We start from the raw sequence: 19896 nt of genomic DNA on the forward strand, positions 1-19896 counted from the left end.
ATTAAAAAGAAAGAAAAAAACTTTACTTCTGCCAGATTCTTATGACTCACTGGAGTTTTACACTACAAAAACACAAAATCTTACCAAGTATTTTCTGTTTAGTTTCAAGACAAACTTGAGACGATTTTGTTTCTAGACAAACTAATTTTTAGAAGAATATACTCCCTTAATATTGATTATTTCACTTAAAACATTTCCGTATGTATTTAGTTTAATAATCTGCCAGTGGAACTAGCATTTTCATTAAAATTAAAGAATTATTGGCTTAACACAAGCTGCTATATCTTGCTAAAAAGTTACTTGTGAATTAGTTTGTCATACTTCAAGTGTACTAAAATATTTGCAGCAGAAACTAGACCAGAATACTTGGTAAGACTTTGTGTTTTTGCAGTGAATGATTCATCTTCTCCGCCCCCTCAGAGCGAGCCAATAAGATCCTGCTGATGCTCTTCACCTTGGAGATGCTGATGAAGATGTACGCCTTCGGTCTTCAGATCTACTTCATGGCCCTGTTCAACCGCTTCGACTGCTTCGTGGTGTGTGGCGGCATTCTCGAGACGCTGCTTGTAGAGATGGATGTCATCCCGCCCATCGGCATCTCCGTGCTGCGTTGCATCCGGCTGCTCAGGATTTTCAAGATGACCCGGTAAGCAGAACCAGGAAGAACCAGACATTCAGATCAAACTTTGCTTCCTGCATGCATCCCAGCCTCATTTCTCCATCTTCAGGCACTGGGCTGCTCTCTCTGATCTGGTCACCTCACTGCTCAACTCCATGAAAGCTATCTGTTCCCTTCTGCTGCTGCTCTTCCTCTTCCTCATCATCTTCGCCCTGCTGGGGATGCAGCTGTTTGGAGGGAAGTTCAATTTTGACGAGACTCAGATGAAGAGAAGCACGTTTGACTCCTTCCCTCAGGCTCTGTTAACATGTTTCCAGGTGATTTACATCTATCTGGTGATATTCTCTATGGTAGAAGTTAGGGAAGTTATCAGTTAATGAATTAATTGTATTGATCAGCTAACGAGTTGATAAGCGGCCATTTTCTTAAAAACTCGAGTTTCCTCTTCGAACAAGAGTGACGACCGTCTTCCCATAACACAAAGGGCTACGTTTTTTATAATATACAAAATTTAAAAAACAAAAAAACATAGATTTTACAACTGTTTTGTATCAACTGTATTACTTATTATTTCTCACGTGAATAAACTTTGACACATTACAAAATATCTGCACATCTTCAGAAAGATACATGAATTTTCTTTCAGAAACTTTTAATCACTTGGCGAGGGGTTTTGAAAATCCCACTAAAATAGTTGTATTTTCTTATAAAATAATTGTATTATATATTTTTATGATAAAATTTGAAAAGGCAGAACACTCTTAGGTTGCTGTGTAGAAAAATAGAAGATGAAAATAATAACACGTGAAACATTTACAGAGATGTTATGCAATGAAAAATGTTAAAACTTGACACCATGAAGGTTATTAACTCACAACAGCCTCAAAAAGCAAACGTGCTTATTAGGATCATAGTTTTTTCCTCATCTTACATGTTAAGCATTCTGCTTTTCTGTCCCTCGTCTTCGTAGCACATCAATAATTTTTGAAGGAGAAGTTGTTGTTGCTCAGTCATGCAGTTCGACTGAATGAGAGCGATTAAAGTGAAACTTAAGAAGGTTGTCGAGTGTTTATATTTCAAAATAGAACCGCATAAAGAGCATTTTGCACCCCACACCCAACTCTGGACCGTTTCTTTTTCCCGTTTTGATTTGGCCTGCCGCCATCTTTGTTTCTAAATCAGCGGTTCCGTTCTCCTAAGTTTCTCCAGCGGCGCCCTCTGCTGGATCGGGTCCAAACTACAACACTGAAAGAAGGTCTAAACGGGCGTTATTAGTTAATCTTTTCGAAATAATAATAATAATAATAATAATAATAATAATAATAATAATAATAATAATAATTAATAATAATAAAAACATTAATCAACATCCCTACTCGAAGTTCTCCTTTTTGTCCGGTTGGGTTTCGATGTGTGCCTGTCCGTTGCAGATTCTCACCGGAGAGGACTGGAACGCCGTGATGTATGACGGCATCATGGCGTACGGCGGGCCGATCTTCCCTAACATGGTGGTTTGCATTTACTTCGTCATCCTCTTTGTCTGTGGTAACTGTATCCTTTTTCACTATTACAACTTTGAATCCAAGTTCTGTGTGAATGTCGTCCCACGAAGAAGCAACCAAATCCAACTCCTTGACTCTGGGATCAGACATCCTGCTGAACGTCTTCTTGGCTATCGCTGTGGATAACTTGGCAAGCGGCGGTGGAAAGAAAGCAGTAGAGTAAGTCGTAGCAATCATCAACCTCAGACACTTATAAAAAACATTTATATTTTCCTCTGGTTGTGCTTTGATCACATTAGAATGGTTTAATCAGAGCCGAACTGTGACGCTTCCTTTTTTATTCAGGGAGAAAAAGGAAGAAGAAGAGGATTGGGATGAGGACGAAGAGAAAGAGGATGAAGATGCAGGGGTAGAGCATGTTTAAGTTTTTCTTGCATATATTCACATCAATGCAGGACGTTTGCCCATGCTGAAATGAAACTCAGGTAGAGCAAACCTCCAACAAACGTGGTATATAAGATTCAATAGTTACCTGAAACATTTGGTAAGGCATTTTTACCTGATCAGTAAACAGAAAGTAAAAACTTTTTAAACGAGTCATACATCAGAGCCGTGAAGCTATTTGTGGAAAACCATAGAGAAACTGACATTAAAGTCCAAGGGTCTGAACTTAAAGGTAACTTATTAGGCTTTCTTGATCAGGTTGGGTCCAGTAGCCATTGTACAGCGGTAAAACCAGCTGACCAAACATGCTGGAGCTTTGCTTGGGTTGCTAGGTAACAGTGCAGTGCCTGTTGAAAGTCTGGAGGTTTTTGAAACAGCTAATTTTCCTGATACCAAAAACATCTAGGTGGGTTATTTTGAATACTTGGCTTGTTTTGAGAAGCAACTGAGACCCAAATGGAAATACAAATTGAATTTTGCACAATAGGTCCTCTTTAGTGTTTAATATATTTATTCAGGTTTTCACATTACATGCACAAAAACATACACATCACAACAAGGAAGAAGAAGGAAAAAGAGACTACCCCACAAACAACCAACATCCAATACCGTCGCCTGGTATGAAACAAATAAATTAAACCATACAAACACCAATGTCAAGATTTATGGATCCACCGCTCTGCCAGACCCTAAAGGACCTGCTATCTTGGACTTTTGTTGAACGTAGATTGAAAAAAGTCATAAAAGATTTCCAGGTTTTATAAAATAAATTTTCAGAGCTTTTCATCACATATCTGATTTAATCTAGTTTTAAATTAAGTAGTACATCCTTTATCTAGCAGAGTTCAAACTGCAGTGACCTTTCCACCTCCAGTAGGTAAATCTAAATCCTCTAGAGCAGTGTTTCCCAACCCTGGTCCTCGAGGCACACTGCCCTGCATGTTTTAGAAATTTTCCTGCTGTAATTCACCTCATTCTGCTGATTGAGTTCAGCAGAGACCTGCTAATTGAAATCACCTGTGCTGAAGCAAGGAAACACCTAAAACATGCAGGGCAGTGTGCCTTGAGGACCAGGGTTGGGAAACACTGCTCTAGAGTGACCACAAAAACAGCATAAGTGGGCTTGGGGTAATCTTATCCAAACACACAGGTCCCCTTTAATACTGTGTTTACAGTAAAATAAAGATGGTGGCCTTTTGTTTTTTGGCTTCAGAACGAAGAGGATGACTGGCAGGAAAACGAGGAGCTGAGAGCCATCGAGGGTCTGGAGGGTGAGTCTTTCTTCCCAGGAGAAACGTCACACATCAGCTGATTGACAGACATCTTAAAGCAGCTCGTCTTGTTTGTTTTCTTTATTCTAGGCGTTGCTCCACTGAAGCCCGAGTTCTCCGGCCCCAAAGAGAAGATTGTGCCGATTCCTGACGGAAGCTCCTTCTTCATTCTTGGGAAGAAAAACTGGTACCTGAAAAGTGTCCGTATCTAACAGAACCCTCAAACCGGTGCAGCGTGTGTGACTTCCCTCTCATTCGCTTCGTTCTTCAGTTTGCGAGTCGCCTGCCACAACCTCATTCACCACCCCTACTTCACCAACTTCATCCTCATCTTCATCATCCTCAGCAGCATCTCGCTGGCTGCTGAGGATCCCATCAAATCCCACTCTTTCAGGAACATCGTAAGGACAGGCTGCCACTTAACGTCAGCGTCTAATCCCGTTTCCGCGGCGATGCGACTGAAATCTGACTTTAGCTTCTGTCATCGTCAGGTGCTCGGATACGCCGATTATGTCTTCACTTCGGTTTTCACGGTGGAGATCGTCCTGAAGGTAACAGCTGACAGAATGAAAGTGGATAAATCAGAGCTTAAAAACTGAGAGAAGATTTTTTTCCTAATCTCATTTCTTTGCTGCCTCCTTCGCGTCTAGATGACGGTTTATGGAGCTTTTCTTCACACCGGCTCTTTCTGCAGGAACGCCTTCAACCTCCTGGACCTGCTGGTCGTCAGTGTGTCGCTCACGTCTTTCTTCTTACAGTGAGTAGACAGATGAGCGAGAATCTGCAGATTATCCTACAAGCCAACGGAGCTGCGACAGAAACTCAAAGGAAAAGAAATAATGGTTCAATTAGCTTAGTTTTGTATGGAAGCCCATTTGTGCCACAAAAAATAAATAAATAAAAAGAATAAAAGTCCAACAGGAAGTCATGATTTTGAGTTTTAAAGTGACAATTATGAGATTGAAAGATATCATTTAGAATTATAAAGTCATAATTACGAGATTCAAAGTCATAATTTTGATGTTCAGAGTTTTAATTATGAGATTAATTCATAATTATGATATTTTAAGTCATAATCTTGACTTTCAAAGTTATAATTTTCAAACTCAGACATAACTATGGGATATAGAGTTAGAATTTTAAATTTGAATTATGATATTGCTTCCCAATTTTGAGATATGAAGTAAGAATTTTGACTTTCAGTCATAATTTTGAGTTTTAAAGTCATAATTATGTTTTCTGCCATTTTTAAAAAATTTCCATTAGCTGGATAATTGTCTAAACTCTTTGTTTTGCTGTTTCCAGTTCGAGTGCGATCTCCGTGGTGAAAATCCTGCGAGTGCTCCGAGTGCTGAGGCCGCTTCGAGCCATCAACAGAGCCAAAGGGCTGAAGGTAAACGCCTCTGCTACATTTCTCTATTGGCTCACTTTTATTCTTTTTCTTATAACTTGACTTCTAAAAATCAATATTCTAGTTTCTTATTTTATCTGATACAGATATATAATTGTGTATATATATATATATATATATATATATATATATATATATATATATATATTGGTTTTTAATCAGCATTTAATCAGTATTTTAAATGCCAAAATAATTTAAAGCCGAAATGATTTTGGTTTAAAAAATATATATATATTAAATAAAAAAAAAATTAAAAATTTTAAATTTAAAACCGAAATGATTTTGGTTTTAAATATATATATATATATATTAAATAAAAAAAAATAAAAAATTTTAAATTTAAAACCGAAATGATTTTGGTTTTAAATAAAAAAAAATTAATTTAAAAAATTTCAGACTTTTAAATTTTTAAATAAAAAATTTGCTGATAAAAATGTATTTGATTATTGAATAAAACTGCTTGTGGTCTTGGCAGAACGTGGTGCAGTGTGTCTTTGTGGCGATTCGCACCATCGGCAACATCCTGATCGTCACCACTCTGCTTCAGTTCATGTTTGCTTGCATTGGAGTGCAGCTTTTCAAGGTTCCCTCACCTTCGCCAGTCTTTTCTCTCTTTATAAACGGAAAGTTTCCAGCTGCTGGCTGCTGGTGGCTAAACTCTCTGGTTTGGATGTTTTCAGGGCCGATTCTACAGCTGCACAGACGAAGCCAAACACACTCCAGACGAGTGCAAGTAAGTTTAATTTGCTCTCACAGCTTCCTGAAATTCCTGAAATTAGGTTTATTTGACTGCGAAGTTGTGTGTTTGTGTGATTCCAGGGGAACCTTTGTGGTGTATAAAGACGGGGACATGAACCACCCCATGGTCAGAGAGAGGATCTGGGAAAACAGTGACTTTAACTTCGACAACGTGCTGATGGGAATGCTGGCTCTGTTCACCGTGTCGACGTTTGAAGGCTGGCCTCAGTGAGTTTTGGGTTTGTTCTTCTAGTTCAGGGGTGGCCAAGTCCAGTCCTCGAGAGCTACCATCCTGCAACTTTCAGATGCATCCCTGCTTCAACACACCTGAATCAAATGAATGGCTTGTTATCAGGCCTCTGTAGAGCTGATCCTGGTGTGTTGGAGTAAGGATACTTCTAAAACTTGCAGGATGGTGGCTCTCGAGGACTGGACTTGGCCACCCCTGTTCTAGTTCAACGTATAACCGTTATTATTATTGCTATTCAGGGTTTCCAACAGAAAAAGCCCGGTGCGCCAGGGCAGTCATTCATCCAGCCAGTCGCCATGTTTATGAGTTAAAAAATGTTTAAAGTTGACAGGAAATTTGAAAATATCACTTGATAGCTTTGCGTTATTGGAAGACCGGAATATCAATACCTAAACACCAACTATAAAGTCTTATAAAAGGTCAATAATAAAAAAAACAACCTAAATAAACAAACAATGCTAAGTGGTTGTTATAAATGAAGTAATCTTCCAATGGACAAAGTACTTTTTTTGTCAATATTAAGGAAAAATAAGCTCCTATTTACTGCTGAAAAGTTTGTTTTGTTTTGGTCAAAGAAACTGGACCAAGAATTCTTGGTAAGATTTAGTTTTTGCAGTGCAGAAACCAGATTGCCATGTTTTGTGTTTTCTTTCTCTGTGAAGGCTTCTGTACCGGGCCGTGGATGCCAACGCCATAAACCGAGGCCCAATTTACAACTACAGAGTGGAGATCTCCATCTTCTTCATCATCTACATCATCATCATCGCCTTCTTCATGATGAACATATTCGTGGGTTTCGTCATCATCACTTTTCGGGAGCAAGGAGAGGCCGAGTTCAAAAACTGCGAACTCAACAAGAATCAAGTCAGCCATTTTTTTAAAGATATTTGAATTGTTTTAATTTCAGATTAAATAAATTGATTGTATTTTCGTCTAACTGATCCAAACTGACCAGTTTTTCTCTCTGTTTCGCCCGACGCAGAGGCAGTGTGTGTATTATGCCCTGAAAGCTCAGCCAATAAAGATTTACATCCCTAAAAACCCGTCGCAGCTGAAGTTCTGGAGGATCATCAACTCCAGCCAGTTTGAATATGTCATGTTTGTGCTGATTTTGGGAAACACTCTCACTCTGGGTGTTCAGGTACCGTTTTTCTACTTGAGTTACTTATTTCAAACAGATTTTCAAAAACAAAGAAATAAGCAATCAGTAGGCAAGACAACTTTATCTATATAGCACTTTTCATATGGGTAATTTTTCCTGCCATAATCCAAGAGCACACATTTTCAGTATGAAAACCTGAACCTTTAATATTTTTGCTTACAATTTCATTTTGAAAGCAGGACTTCATGTCTTTTGTTCTCAACCTTTAATACTTTTGCTTACAATTTCATTTTGAAAGCAGGATTTCATGTCTTTTGTTCTCAAAACTTTAAGAGCATTCAGGATCTTGATTTGGCCCAAAACGAAAATGAGTTTGACACCCCTGACACAGACAAAAAGGTTACAAACGGACTCATAACATGACAAGAAAATCTATGGAATAATAATAATATTAGTAACAACCGGACATTTCTTCCCTGAATCTCTCAGAAAATCCTGAAAATAATTTCACGTTGGTGTTTTTATTTATGTTTTTAGCATTATGAGCAGTCGAAGTTGTTCACCTCCATCATGGACATCCTCAACATGATCTTCACTGTGGTATTCACCATAGAGATGATCATCAAGCTGATGGCTCTTCGAGCTCATGTGAGTTTTCCCGCCGCACGCCGAGTTTCCTGGTGATGACTCTTTGACTTCACGTTCCTGTTTGCTTGTTTTCATCTGTCAGCATTACTTCATCGACCCCTGGAACTCATTTGACGCTCTGATTGTTGTCGGCAGCGTCTTGGACATCGCAGTGTCTGAATTTAGCGTAAGGAGTTTTCACCCACATTTACCTTTGGAAGAAATACTTGGAAAAGTTTTTAGAATGTGTTAATTATGCACCTCTTTATGACACTTTTTCCTTCCACTCAACTTTCCATCAATACAATCTCAGCTTCGTTATTAAAGTGTTTCTAAAATAAAGATAAACACTTATCTTGATTTTATGTTAATCAGATAAATTTATTTCAGTCTGGCTTCTTGTTGCCGTCCAGTAAAAGCAGAATTAACTTGGAAATAGTTTGGTAGTAAACATCCAGTACCTTGATAATAATATGTAATTATCATTGTAATTACAATGTAATTACCAGTTAGTAACAGTTTGTATTAAGATATTAGCAATAAAATAGTAACTTAATGTTTAGAAATGTAATGATTTTGATTATTTATTAAATAAAAATTGGATATTATGCGTGTTTATATCATACTTTTATATTTTGAATGTGCTTTCTATTTTTATTGTGATTTATTTCTTTTGTTGTTTTAAATTTGTGTAACCATGGACTTAATGTCTGCTGATGATAAAATGTTAATTGTAACATGATTGTAACAGCTCACAGAAAGTTATTAAAGATAAAGTAATTATTTGAAAACAATCTGATAATACGCTAATTCCATGTAATTAACAACATTATTACACTGTAATTATCAGGTAGTTCCTTATTATTAAAAGATGTCAACAACGGAGAATACAAAAACAATTAGGAATTGTTTAAAAATAGAAATAATTCAATGTATTTTTAACTGTTTCTTTCTCTGTTGCTTAACTGATGATCCAGGGAGGAGGCGGCCATGGAGAGGTGATTATTGGATCAAGATGCCGTCAAACCTTTCTCCCGTTTCTATTAGGGTTTATATTAACCCGAATAGTTTTGTTTTTCCAGGGTGGTGGAAAAGGAGAAGGCGGGAAAGTGTCCATCACCTTCTTCCGCTTGTTCCGAGTGTTGAGGTTGGTGAAGCTGCTCAGCAAAGGAGAAGGCATCCGAACTCTTCTCTGGACTTTTGTCAAATCCCTGCAGGTCAGAGACTCTTCTGTCACAAATATCGTCTTATTACTTTTTTATACTCTATTTAAAAAAAAACAGCTGTGGTTGCCAAAATTTTACCGTATAAATGTGATAAAATTCATATGCGGTAAAATTCTGCCGGCATTTTACCGGGACATGAGACGATTTTTATTTTTTTTCCGTCTCTCCAGGCCTTGCCGTACGTCGGCCTCCTCATCGCTATGATCTTCTTCATCTACGCTGTGATCGGCATGCAGGTGAGTCTCTGGAAAAGGTTGGAACGCTGCTTTTCCTGGTTAACAGTTTCTCTGCTGTTTGTCCGCCCAGATGTTTGGGAAAGTAGCCATCGATGACGACACAGACATCAACAGAAACTGCAACTTCCAGACCTTCTTCATGGCGGTTCTGGTTCTTTTTAGGTAAGACGTTTCAACTCGCTTCTTCCAACAGCGGTTCTTAAACCTTATTGGTCTGGAAGTTGACTGAAATTTCTGTTAGATTAAATAAAAAAAAACAAAGTGGTGCGTAATTGAAGAGTAGTAAAACTGAAAGTTGGGAGGAGACTTCTTGGTGTCCCTCATGCTCGTCTACCACCTCCTGCACATTTCGTCTAGATAAATACAATGTTTATTTATCGTTTATTTGACGTGACTCACCGTTTTTGCTGGTCGGATTTGGATAGCTCAAATGAGGGGAAGTATTTTCAAAACGTAAAAGTTATAACTTCCTGGCTGATCCTCATCCAGGAAGAGGATCCTGCCTCTGTAGTCGTAACTCGATTGGTCGTAGATTATAGGACGAGAGCAAACGGCTCATTTAGTTTATCTGAGATCACGTCAGAAGATGTACCACTACGCCACAAACCGGAGTCTCTCTGATTGGGTGATGCTCTGCGTCCAGGGTCGAAAGTTCAGATTTTCCATCTCCAACATTGGAAACTTTGAATTCCCTTAATGTGCGTCAAAATCTCAAAGCGCTTCAAAACGCGCCTCCACATAAACCTCCTGATGCTTTAAATGCGTTTGGTGTGAACGCACTGTCAGTCATCTAGCCATCTAAACATAGTTATCACTATGCATATCTATACTACACCTAATAGTTTAAAACCTCCCATCAGTTTTCTTCCATCTCCCACCAATGCTGTACTTTGTATTGATCCATTACGTAAAATCCCAATAAAAGACATAGATGTCGTTAACATAACAAAATGAGCCTGAAGGAGCATGTAAACCAGGCTGAATTAAAACTGCTTCCTGTGTTGCAGGTGTGCCACTGGAGAGCAGTGGCAGCAGATCATGCTGGGCGCGCTGCCCGGCCGGCGCTGCGACCCGGAGGCCGACGTCGAGCCCGGCGAAGAGTACACCTGCGGGAGTAACCTGGCCTACCTTTACTTCATCAGCTTCTTCATGCTCTGCGCTTACCTGGTGAGCGAAGGCTGACCTGACGTTTTACTTTTCCCCTCGCTTCACTCAGATAGTCTTCAGATTACGGGCTCTAAATTTAGCTGCAATTAATTCAAACCCTGAGCGTCGACCGACTGCCAGGTCAGGCGGAATCGAAGCTGGATGAAAATAGGGACGGCAGCATTTCAGAGGCAGCACACTGACGGTTTTGTTTATCCACAGATGAGTGGTGATGCACGCCCGCATCACAAAGGTTTAATGGGCTGCACATATTTGGGTACAGGAGCTAATATGCTCCCTGTGCTATTTTAAGATGCTAGCTCGGTCGGCTGAAGGTGAATCTGAGCCGTCAGAACAAAAACCTGCGGCTCAAACAGCAGCTGCACACCTAAAGAAACGGAAAGTAAACGTTTTACGGTTGGGCTTTCATGTCATCAGTTATATATGATTTAACTCCCTTGAACATGTTAGGATAGAGCAGTGGCCTACACAAAGCATGTTTGTTAAATTTTTTTGCACAAAGTCATTCTTAGAAAATGAGATTTTAGTCTGATCAGTTCAGAATGTTTTAGGGCTGCTGTCACTTTAAATCCAAATAAGCTGCTGCTGGGTTTACACCGTCACATGAAAATGGCTGGAAACAGATGTCCAGTTATACAACTGTCCATTTTGAAAAGCATTAGTAGAGCTTCCTGCGCAACCAACATTATTCCCTTGCTTTTTAGTGAACTTTAATTCTTTGTTTTTATTTGAGAAACAGTTTCTTTTTAAGACAGTTGTTCCATCTGGTTTTGGATGACGTGCAGCTGGAAGGACCTTTGCTCTTTCTTTTACTTGGTTGTTTTTCCTGTGTGGCTCTGTGACGGACTGTGGACCCGTCCAGAACTCTGGACCACCAAACTCTCCTGTGCACCCAGTCAACCTGCTAGTAGCATGGCTAATTCTGAGCTAGTTAATACTGGAGGTGTTTGTATAACTTTTTGAGCCTTTATTTGTAATGTTCCTGCATGAATCACAGAAAATACTAAATAAATTCAAACTCAAACTTTTAACACACGTGCTTGAAAACCTCTAATTCTTGCCTTTACACTGCAAAAACACAAGATTGTACCATATTTTAAAATATTTTTGTGCTGTTTCTACTGCAAATACACTTGAAATAAGACAAAACTAACTTATAAATTTCTTTTCAACAAGATGTAGAGGATTGTTTTAAGTAAATAATTTCTTAATATTGATGAAAAAGTTATAGTTCATCTGGTAAATTATTTTATTTACAGCCTGGGAAAAATATCTTGCTATAAGTGAAATAATCTGCCAGTTGAACTAGTAATTGTTTTATCAATATTAAGAAATTATTCACTTAAAACAAGCTCCTAAATCTTGTTGAAAAGCTACTGTTAGGTTTTGTTTTATTTCAAGTGCGCTAAGATATTTGCTCTAAGAACTAAACAAAAATACTCAGTAATATTTTGTGTTTTTGCAGTGTACAATAGCTTTTCTTCATATATTTAAACAACACACTACTGTGTCATATTTCATTTGTTGTAATACATCTCCAGAATCATTTTGTTACATATATAAACTCCCTTTCTGCTTCTCTTTTCTCTCAGATCATCAATTTGTTCATTGCCGTCATCATGGACAACTTTGAGTATCTGACCCGAGACTGGACGGTTCTGGGGACTCACCACCTGGACGAGTTCAAGCGGGTTTGGTCTGACTACGACCCAGAAGCCACGTGCGTCTCACTGTCTGAGTCCAGCTTCACCGTTTCCGAAGCAAACTTCTCTGTCTCACCCGTTTTCTGTTTGCAGAGGTCGCATCAAGCACATCGATGTCGTCACTATGCTACGCAGGATTCAGCCTCCTCTCGGCTTTGGAAAGCTTTGTCCTCATCGCGTTGCTTGCAAAGTAAGAGTGAGCACGTGCAGAGCTGCAAAAACGCAAAATGTTACTGAGTTTTTTTCTGTCGTTTCCACAGCAAATATATTAGCGCACTAAAAATAAGACAAAACTGACGTTCAAGTAACTTTTCAGCATAATTTTAAGTCAATAACTCCTCAGTGTTGATTAAAAAAAATACTAGATCCCATGTTAGAAATAATCTGCCAATATTTATCAATATTGAGGAATTATTGACTTAAAATATAATGCTTTTTAGTTCTGTATTATTCCACATGTATAAAGTTATTTTCACTAGAAACTGGATTAAAAATACCAGGTAAAATTCTGTGTTTAATGAACAAAATGCTCAGAAAGTAAAGCAAACAAATCCCACTGGACACAAATATGTAATCCAGTTCATATTTTTAAAATAGTTTCAAGTGTGATTATTAATCTTATGCTAAATAAAACTTTTTATTTATCATAAAATAAAACCCAACACAATTAATGTAACTTTTAAATTATGATTTGTGGTTATGCATTTGTGTTTTTGCAGTGTATGAAATGAAATGAGCAGATTTCATATTTTCTGCTTCCTCGTTTCTCCTCAGAGGCTGGTGGCCATGAACGTTCCCCTCCACCCCGACGGGACCGTCACCTTCAACGCCACTCTGTTCGCTCTCGTCCGAACTTCGCTGAAGATCAAAACTGAAGGTCGGGAGGATCCATGGAGCCGCGTGGCCAAACGGCGTCTTTTATTTAACAAATCTGTGTTTGGGTTCCACCAGGTCCCGTTGATCAGCAGAACGAGGAGCTGAAGATTATCATCAAGAAGCTGTGGAAACACACAAAACCCAAACTCATCGATGAAATCATCCCGCCCCCTAGAGGCAAGACGCAAAACTGCCAAACGCCAATCCCAGAAATATGGAGGATTAGGGCCGCTGAAAAAAACAGAAAAATAATTATGGCTCTAGCAATATAATATAATTTTTTTCTCAGAATTTTGACTTTTCTCAGAATTTTGAATTTATGTCAGAATTCTTACTTTCTTCACAGAACTCTGACTTTTTTTCCTCTGAATTCTGACTTTAATCTAAAAATTGTGACTATTTCTCAGTATTTTCACTTAATCTCAGAATTCTGGTTACTTTTCTCAGAATTCTGACTTTTTCTTAGAATTTTGACTTTTTATGAGAATTCTGAGTTTTTCTCAGAATTCTTACTTAATCTAAAAATTTTGACTTTTCCTCAAAATTGTGATTTTAATCTAAGAATTCTGATTATTTTTCTCAGCATTCTGACTTTTTATAAGAATCAGAATTGTATAATTGTCCGTGCACCATTTGGCATATCTAGTCGTTAAACTGAAATCCACCAGATAAATTTGCTCCAGGCTTTCAGAGTGGATAAAATTCAGGTTTGCAAATTCTACAAGGAAGAAACCGTTATGTAATTATTTTTCACATACTAATAGCAATATAAGTGACACACACCTCAAAATGTTTAGTTGTTTATTTGGATTTTGACAGATTGACAGAATTAAAATTCTGATTAAAAAAGTCAGAATTTCATTTAAGTTCTTGGTGGCCCTATTCCTCTTCTGTACAGAAATTAAGACATTTCTAAATTATTCAACATAAGGAAACAATGCTGTCTTGAGTTTTCATATTTGCATGTCTGTTTGCGTTCGTCAGGCGATGAGGTGACTTGTGGAAAGTTTTATGCCAGTTTCCTGATCCAAGATTACTTCAAAAAGTACAGAAAGAGGAAAGAGAGGGAAAGAAAATCCAAGAGGAAGGACAGGGCTGCTGCACTGCAGGTAAGATCTAGTTTTTAATTTAAATCCTTTCTATGAACACAAACAAAAACGTCTCTGAGTCTCTTTTTATGTGAAGTTTGTGAAAAGGATTCTTTTCTCATTTACATCTGGTTTTTAGCATTTAGCACCACAGCTAAATGTTTTTAAACTCTTAATAAATTAAAAGAGGGAAGAACAGATTATATTCCACTTAGAAACATATTAAAGGAATTTGCAGAAGCAGAACTGTACCTCTATTATTTGTTTCTCTATTATATAAATGTACTCAAATAATTGATTTTATTTTTGTAGTCTTTTTATTATGATTATTTTCATTTTAAAAAAATGTGTATGACAAAGGATAAAATATTTGCCGAGTCTGTAAAAAAAAAAAAAAAATCTTTCTGTTTTAAAATCTTTCTGCTTTTCTGCAAAATCGCCGCCTACCACTAGGGGGCGCTAAAGGCGCGTAAATGTATGTTTTTCCACTACATTTGCATTCAGCCCTGCTGTTTGTTCACAGTTAAAATCTGTAGCTGAAAAAAGGTTAAGAAAATCTAAATAACTGTGTGCAGTAATAAGTAAAAACTTTTGGCAGATCAGCAGCTAATTAAACATATTTATATATAAAAAATAATAAAAGTTCACCTAAAATATAGTCAAGATCTTGTGTTTTCTAAAAAAAAAAGATGAAGGCAGTCTATCTGAAAAATTTTTTACGCTTAAAAATTATTTTGAATTAATTTAATCTTTTGTAGATATGGCTGACATGAAGCGCCCCAAACAATGTTATGATTTATTAGATGTGGATAAATCAAGAAGCTGTAATGTAATGTCAACATACAGGATCAGTTAATACAATAAACTTTAAACAACATGCTTATCGCTTTTAACGTCTTTCTACATACATGGGTTGTTTCCAAGTTAGTTTTTCATCGATAAATTTCTCAATGTAAATTTTTTCGTTTTTGATACTAAAAATCATGCAATCATAGATTTCCCAGCATGCATCCTGTGAGCATTTGCTGTAAGTACCTTCTGTGTTTTAGCAAGGGCTGCGGACGCTGCAGGACCTGGCTCCAGAGATGCGCCTGGCGATGGCCTGCGACCTCGAAGAAGAGGAGGCCACCGAGGGCGAGATGACGGGCGACGAGATCTTCGACAGCGAGCCGGGGACGTCGGCGAACCCCACGCCCGCCAGCACGCCGATGCCGCCTCTGGACCTGCTGGTGGAGCACACGGCGGTGATCATGGAGCCCACGCCCCGGGGCGCCGGCGGGGAGGTGATCACCACGCAGGTGGAGGCCGTAAAGGAACACCTGAGGCCCGGATCGGAGCTGGCCGGACTGAGAGTCGTGACTGAGCAGCCCACAAGGTCCGAACCGCTTCCCGTCAGGTACCGACTGCATCGCAACTGGTTACAGTTACTCACATTTACTTGAGCTACTTTTAGGCAAAATTATAGTTTAAGAAGCATTTGCACTTTTACTTGAGTCATTTAATTATGAAGTATTTCTACTCCTACTTAAAATGTATGGACTCTCTGCCCTGCAGTTTCTGTTAAAGTTTTATGAGTTTTCTGTATGCTGATTCTGTTATTTTGTTACTTATAGGAATGATTTTCACTTTGATCGTTTGAAAATTATTTAAATTTCGGTCCGTCTCTGGGTTTCCTCCAAACGTCTCGCTAAGCCCGGTGGCAGGGATGCTACGGCGGCCCACCGGTTGCCCCACCGTGATTTTTGTTTCAATATTTTAAAAGTTTAAAAGAAATTTTGGAAGTAAAACATCAACAACAAAGAAAATACAGCAGTGGATGAAATGAAACTAGTCTTTCTGTAGGTTGTTCATGTTTAATTAAGTGTCATTATCTTTCTAAATAGCTAATTTTTGAAAATTACTGATGCTTTGTCATATATAAACCCATCTTTGCTGATACTGGTGACACGTTGTCTGCTGTTTTATGTTATGGTTTTTCTTGACTCGGTTCTTTCTTCTCCATCAGCGATTCGCCTCTTCCTCCACCTCCACCGGAGATATCGGGAGGAGAAGACTTTTTCCTCAAAGACGCGCTCTTTCCAACTCAAAGTGAAGCGGCAGAGCAGTTTTACAGCAGTGAGGCGTATGCAGCAAGCATACAGTCAGTCGATGGGTGAGGAATAGAGTCTGAATATTTAAGGTTTTTAATGGGGACCTTTTATGTGTCTGGAAAATGGGCAGTTTCAAAAACCTCCAGAATGTTAAGTCACTGTGCTGTTAGCTAGCAACCCCACCGGAGTCCAGGCCCGTTACCTAGCAACCAAGTGGAGCTCCAGCACATTTGTTCAGCTGTACAATGGCTGCTGAAAAACACAAGTGTTTAATTGTTGACTAAGCATTCAGAAAACAGTTAATACTTTCTTGTTGGTTGTGCAGGAGGCTCCACTTCTGCTTTTCAAAGATGTATGGTATGCAGCCTTTTTCATGAGGGAGTGTAAACTTTGATTTGGGGGCGTGGCCAGCAGCTTATTTGGATTTAAAGTGACAGGACACCATAAAACGACTCATTCTGATAGGTAGGGTGAATTGGCAAGACAGAAATCTGATTATCTAAGATTGATTTTAGATCAAATATGTAATGAACGTGTTTTGTACAGTCTATAAACCAGCCTTAATCTGTTCAAAGAAGCATCATAGGTCAACTTTAAACAAAAAATAACATTTTTCAGAACTACCACATGCCATATTTCCCCTCTTTCCCTCTTCATTCTTGCAGGTTTGAGTATCAAGAGGCGATTTCTCCTGTACCAACCGAAACAGGAGACAACGGCCAGAGTTTGGACGTAGCCAGCAGCATAGGAGAAATTCCCTATGAAGGTCACGACCCCAATGGCTTCATCAGCAAGGCCTATAATGAAAACAACATGAATGGAGGCAGCGCCGCCGTCAGCCCGGCTCCCTACGACGCAAACGAATACAACAGCAACGGATACACCGGCTACAACAGGAACGAAAGTACCATGAGCGGCTACAATGACAATGGCAGCACCGTCAGCGGTTACAATGGGAGCACTGGTTACAATGGGAACGGCTACAATGGGAACGGCTACAATGGGAACGGCTACAACGGGAATGAGAACAGTGGAGCCCATTTTGTCAGGAGACGATTACTTCCTGCCATACCGAAAGGTCAAGAACAATTTTATTGATTCAAACTAGCGTTATTAACATGTTTAATATAATTAGCTTAGCTTAGCTTAGCTTGGTTTTATTCAGTTTAATTTAGCTTAGTTTAGTTTAGCTTACAATAGTATTGCTTATTTTAGTTTAGCTTTATTTAGTTTGCCTTAGCGTAGCTTAGTTTAATTAGCTTGGCTCAGCTTAGTCTAGTTTAGTTTATTACAGTTTAATTTAGTTTAGTTTAAATAATCCTGCGCTCTTTTTTATGTCTTACATTTTACACATTATTCTTTATTTAAGGAAAAATTGCATCCTTTGCTATTTTGTTTCATTTTAGGAAATAAAATGTTTGTTTTCTTATTTTGAAAAATGAACTAAAGAAAAAAATGTAAAAATCCAGAATAATTTCTTTCACAGTGGAGAGTCCAGCAGTCGGTTTCTGAGTCGGTTTTACGAGCGAACAGTTACTGAAGCTGCAGACGTTTATTGTTTCTCGCTGCTTCAGGTCGGAAACCTGCGTTTAGCTTCCAGTGTCTGAAGCCTCAGTCCAGCGCTGACGACCTGCCCGTCCCTGGAAGCTACCGGGGGAACACATCTCCGTCCAGATCCCGCCTGCAGGTGAGAGCCACGAAAAGGTGACCACACGTCGTCTCGTCTTCCTCCAGTTAGTCTTCACCCACTGCTGCTGTCTGCCAGAACCAGCAGAGCCTGGACTCCCGGCCCAGCAGCGTGTCCTCCATGTCATCCGCCTCCTGGGCCAACGCGGCGGCGGCCGGAGCCACGCCCCTTCCAGGAATAATCGCCCCCACCGCGCGCCGCGGAAAGCTCATCTACACGCCCATGATCCTGGTGGACGAAGAAAGCGGCTCCAGTCAGCCGCTCTGGTGCGACGGCTCTGCCAGCCTCCCTGCAGGGAAGCGACCGGGCTGGTACCCGGGTCAGACCAGAACCTTCACCAGCGTCAGGATGCCGCCTGCGGCCAACCAGAGCATCATAGATAAAGGCAGCGCAGACAGTCTGGTCGAATCGGTACGTTTTCCTTACAAAGTGATGTAGATGTTTTTTTATTCATCACATTTAATCAACTTTCAGAAATATTATTCTGATGGCGTTCACAGAAAGCCATGTTTAGTCGCTTTAAGAACCAATCGAGACGCGATCGGCAAACAAACCCTCAAAACTTAAAATCTATGAATAACCAGAAAAGTAACAGTAAAGAAATACATTTAAGACTTAATTAAATGTCTTTAATTACTGTATCAGTCTGTAGTATTTAACTTGCAAGGCCAAAGTAATCGATCGTAGATCACTACATCTGCAATCACGAGATCTGCAATCACAGACTATTGGCGAGAAACGATATAATTTTGCTGAATGCTTTTTCTTTTTCTTTTACTTTTTTATTTATCTGAAATAGTTTTATAACCACGACATGGGCAACATATTAATCTCTCCGACTCCCAACAACAGATCTTGATCTCCGAGGGCCTCGGTATGTACGCCAGGGATCCAAAATTCGTGAGCTTTGCCAAGCGGGAGATTGCCGAAGCGTGTCACATGAGCCTGGACGAGATGGAGAGCGCGGCTGCGGACCTGATAGCGCGGGGAGCCAGTCACCTGACCCGCTTCGAGGACGAACTCGCCGACGAAATGAACTGCGTGATTTCTTACTGAGATCAGCAAAGCCAAAAACAAAAGGAAAAACAGTAAGAACATGAAGCCAATATTTTATAAGAGTGTTTATATGTCAGTTATTTAAAGCAAGTATCGAGTGTGAGCGGAGGTTTTTGTAGTTTTTAAACATCCTGTTGGGCATGAAATGCTTTTGTTTGTGAATGCCAAAACATGCACACAGATGAGGCTCAGGGAGTTTTATATTTACACAGCAGTGCTATATAAAGTCAAACTTTTGCTTTTAAATCATGATAACAGAGGATTTTTAAACATACCATAACACATCTTTAAATTCAGATGCTATCTGAAGGCATTATCTGTTTTAGATAAATGTAATTAAACTGAATATCCTCTAAGCTGCAGCGTTGAAACTTCTGTTAAAAAAAAGGCTGCTGTGTATTTCTTGATTATTGTGTGTTCATCCGTGTTGCTTTACATTCTGAGCAAATAAAACATGTTTTCTCAAACAACTCGTCTTTCATTTATTTTTCTGTTTGACTAGTGTGAGGATTTCTCCACCTGGTAGGAGGAATAGTGAAATATAACCAGTGAATTATGCAATCAGTGATTAATAGACTGGCAGATGGACGACAGCTGGGTTTCACTTCCCCCTTCAAAGAGATGAAGCATGCCAAACAATAGGCTGCATGTGTCTGCAGCAGAGTATTGTTGCACTCATATGGCAGCATTTTACATTTATCTCATTTCCTTATAATTTGCAAGGTGGAAATACCCACAAAAAGCTAAATCTAGTCATGTAAATGGCTCAAACACACCAGACAGAAATTATTTTTAATTTTTTC

General features: G+C 39.1%; 1 protein-coding gene across 2 annotated transcripts in view; it reads left to right on the plus strand.

Annotated features, from left to right (window-relative positions):
* The window catches only part of cacna1fa (calcium channel, voltage-dependent, L type, alpha 1F subunit a), a 37462-nt gene extending 17902 nt beyond the window's left edge, over positions 1–19560 (plus strand). Inside the window, exons 14-47 of one of the 2 annotated variants that reach the window (XM_015044308.1) lie at positions 421–646; positions 729–936; positions 2050–2170; positions 2268–2340; positions 2467–2530; positions 3779–3836; positions 3927–4023; positions 4108–4237; positions 4328–4387; positions 4487–4593; positions 5142–5229; positions 5723–5830; positions 5928–5980; positions 6067–6213; positions 6898–7099; positions 7218–7376; positions 7875–7985; positions 8068–8151; positions 8942–8962; positions 9047–9181; positions 9361–9426; positions 9497–9588; positions 10434–10593; positions 12186–12313; positions 12390–12486; positions 13071–13173; positions 13248–13349; positions 14157–14281; positions 15310–15656; positions 16266–16412; positions 17016–17428; positions 17925–18037; positions 18116–18448; positions 18890–19560. In XM_015044308.1, the coding sequence (XP_014899794.1) occupies positions 421–646; positions 729–936; positions 2050–2170; positions 2268–2340; positions 2467–2530; positions 3779–3836; positions 3927–4023; positions 4108–4237; positions 4328–4387; positions 4487–4593; positions 5142–5229; positions 5723–5830; positions 5928–5980; positions 6067–6213; positions 6898–7099; positions 7218–7376; positions 7875–7985; positions 8068–8151; positions 8942–8962; positions 9047–9181; positions 9361–9426; positions 9497–9588; positions 10434–10593; positions 12186–12313; positions 12390–12486; positions 13071–13173; positions 13248–13349; positions 14157–14281; positions 15310–15656; positions 16266–16412; positions 17016–17428; positions 17925–18037; positions 18116–18448; positions 18890–19093 (4682 nt within the window). In that variant the 3' untranslated portion in view covers positions 19094–19560. Of the gene's footprint in view, positions 1–420; positions 647–728; positions 937–2049; positions 2171–2267; positions 2341–2466; positions 2531–3778; positions 3837–3926; positions 4024–4107; positions 4388–4486; positions 4594–5141; positions 5230–5722; positions 5831–5927; positions 5981–6066; positions 6214–6897; positions 7100–7217; positions 7377–7874; positions 7986–8067; positions 8152–8941; positions 8963–9046; positions 9182–9360; positions 9427–9496; positions 9589–10433; positions 10594–12185; positions 12314–12389; positions 12487–13070; positions 13174–13247; positions 13350–14156; positions 14282–15309; positions 15657–16265; positions 16413–17015; positions 17429–17924; positions 18038–18115; positions 18449–18889 lie in introns of both variants that reach the window. The other variant, XM_015044299.1, reaches the window with a different exon arrangement.
* Positions 19561–19896: the final 336 nt, after the last annotated feature.

This window comes from Poecilia latipinna, unplaced genomic scaffold (assembly GCF_001443285.1).
Source record: "Poecilia latipinna isolate Pla-1442-1.1 unplaced genomic scaffold, P_latipinna-1.0 Scaffold36, whole genome shotgun sequence".
NCBI classification, from domain to species: Eukaryota; Metazoa; Chordata; class Actinopteri; order Cyprinodontiformes; family Poeciliidae; genus Poecilia; species Poecilia latipinna.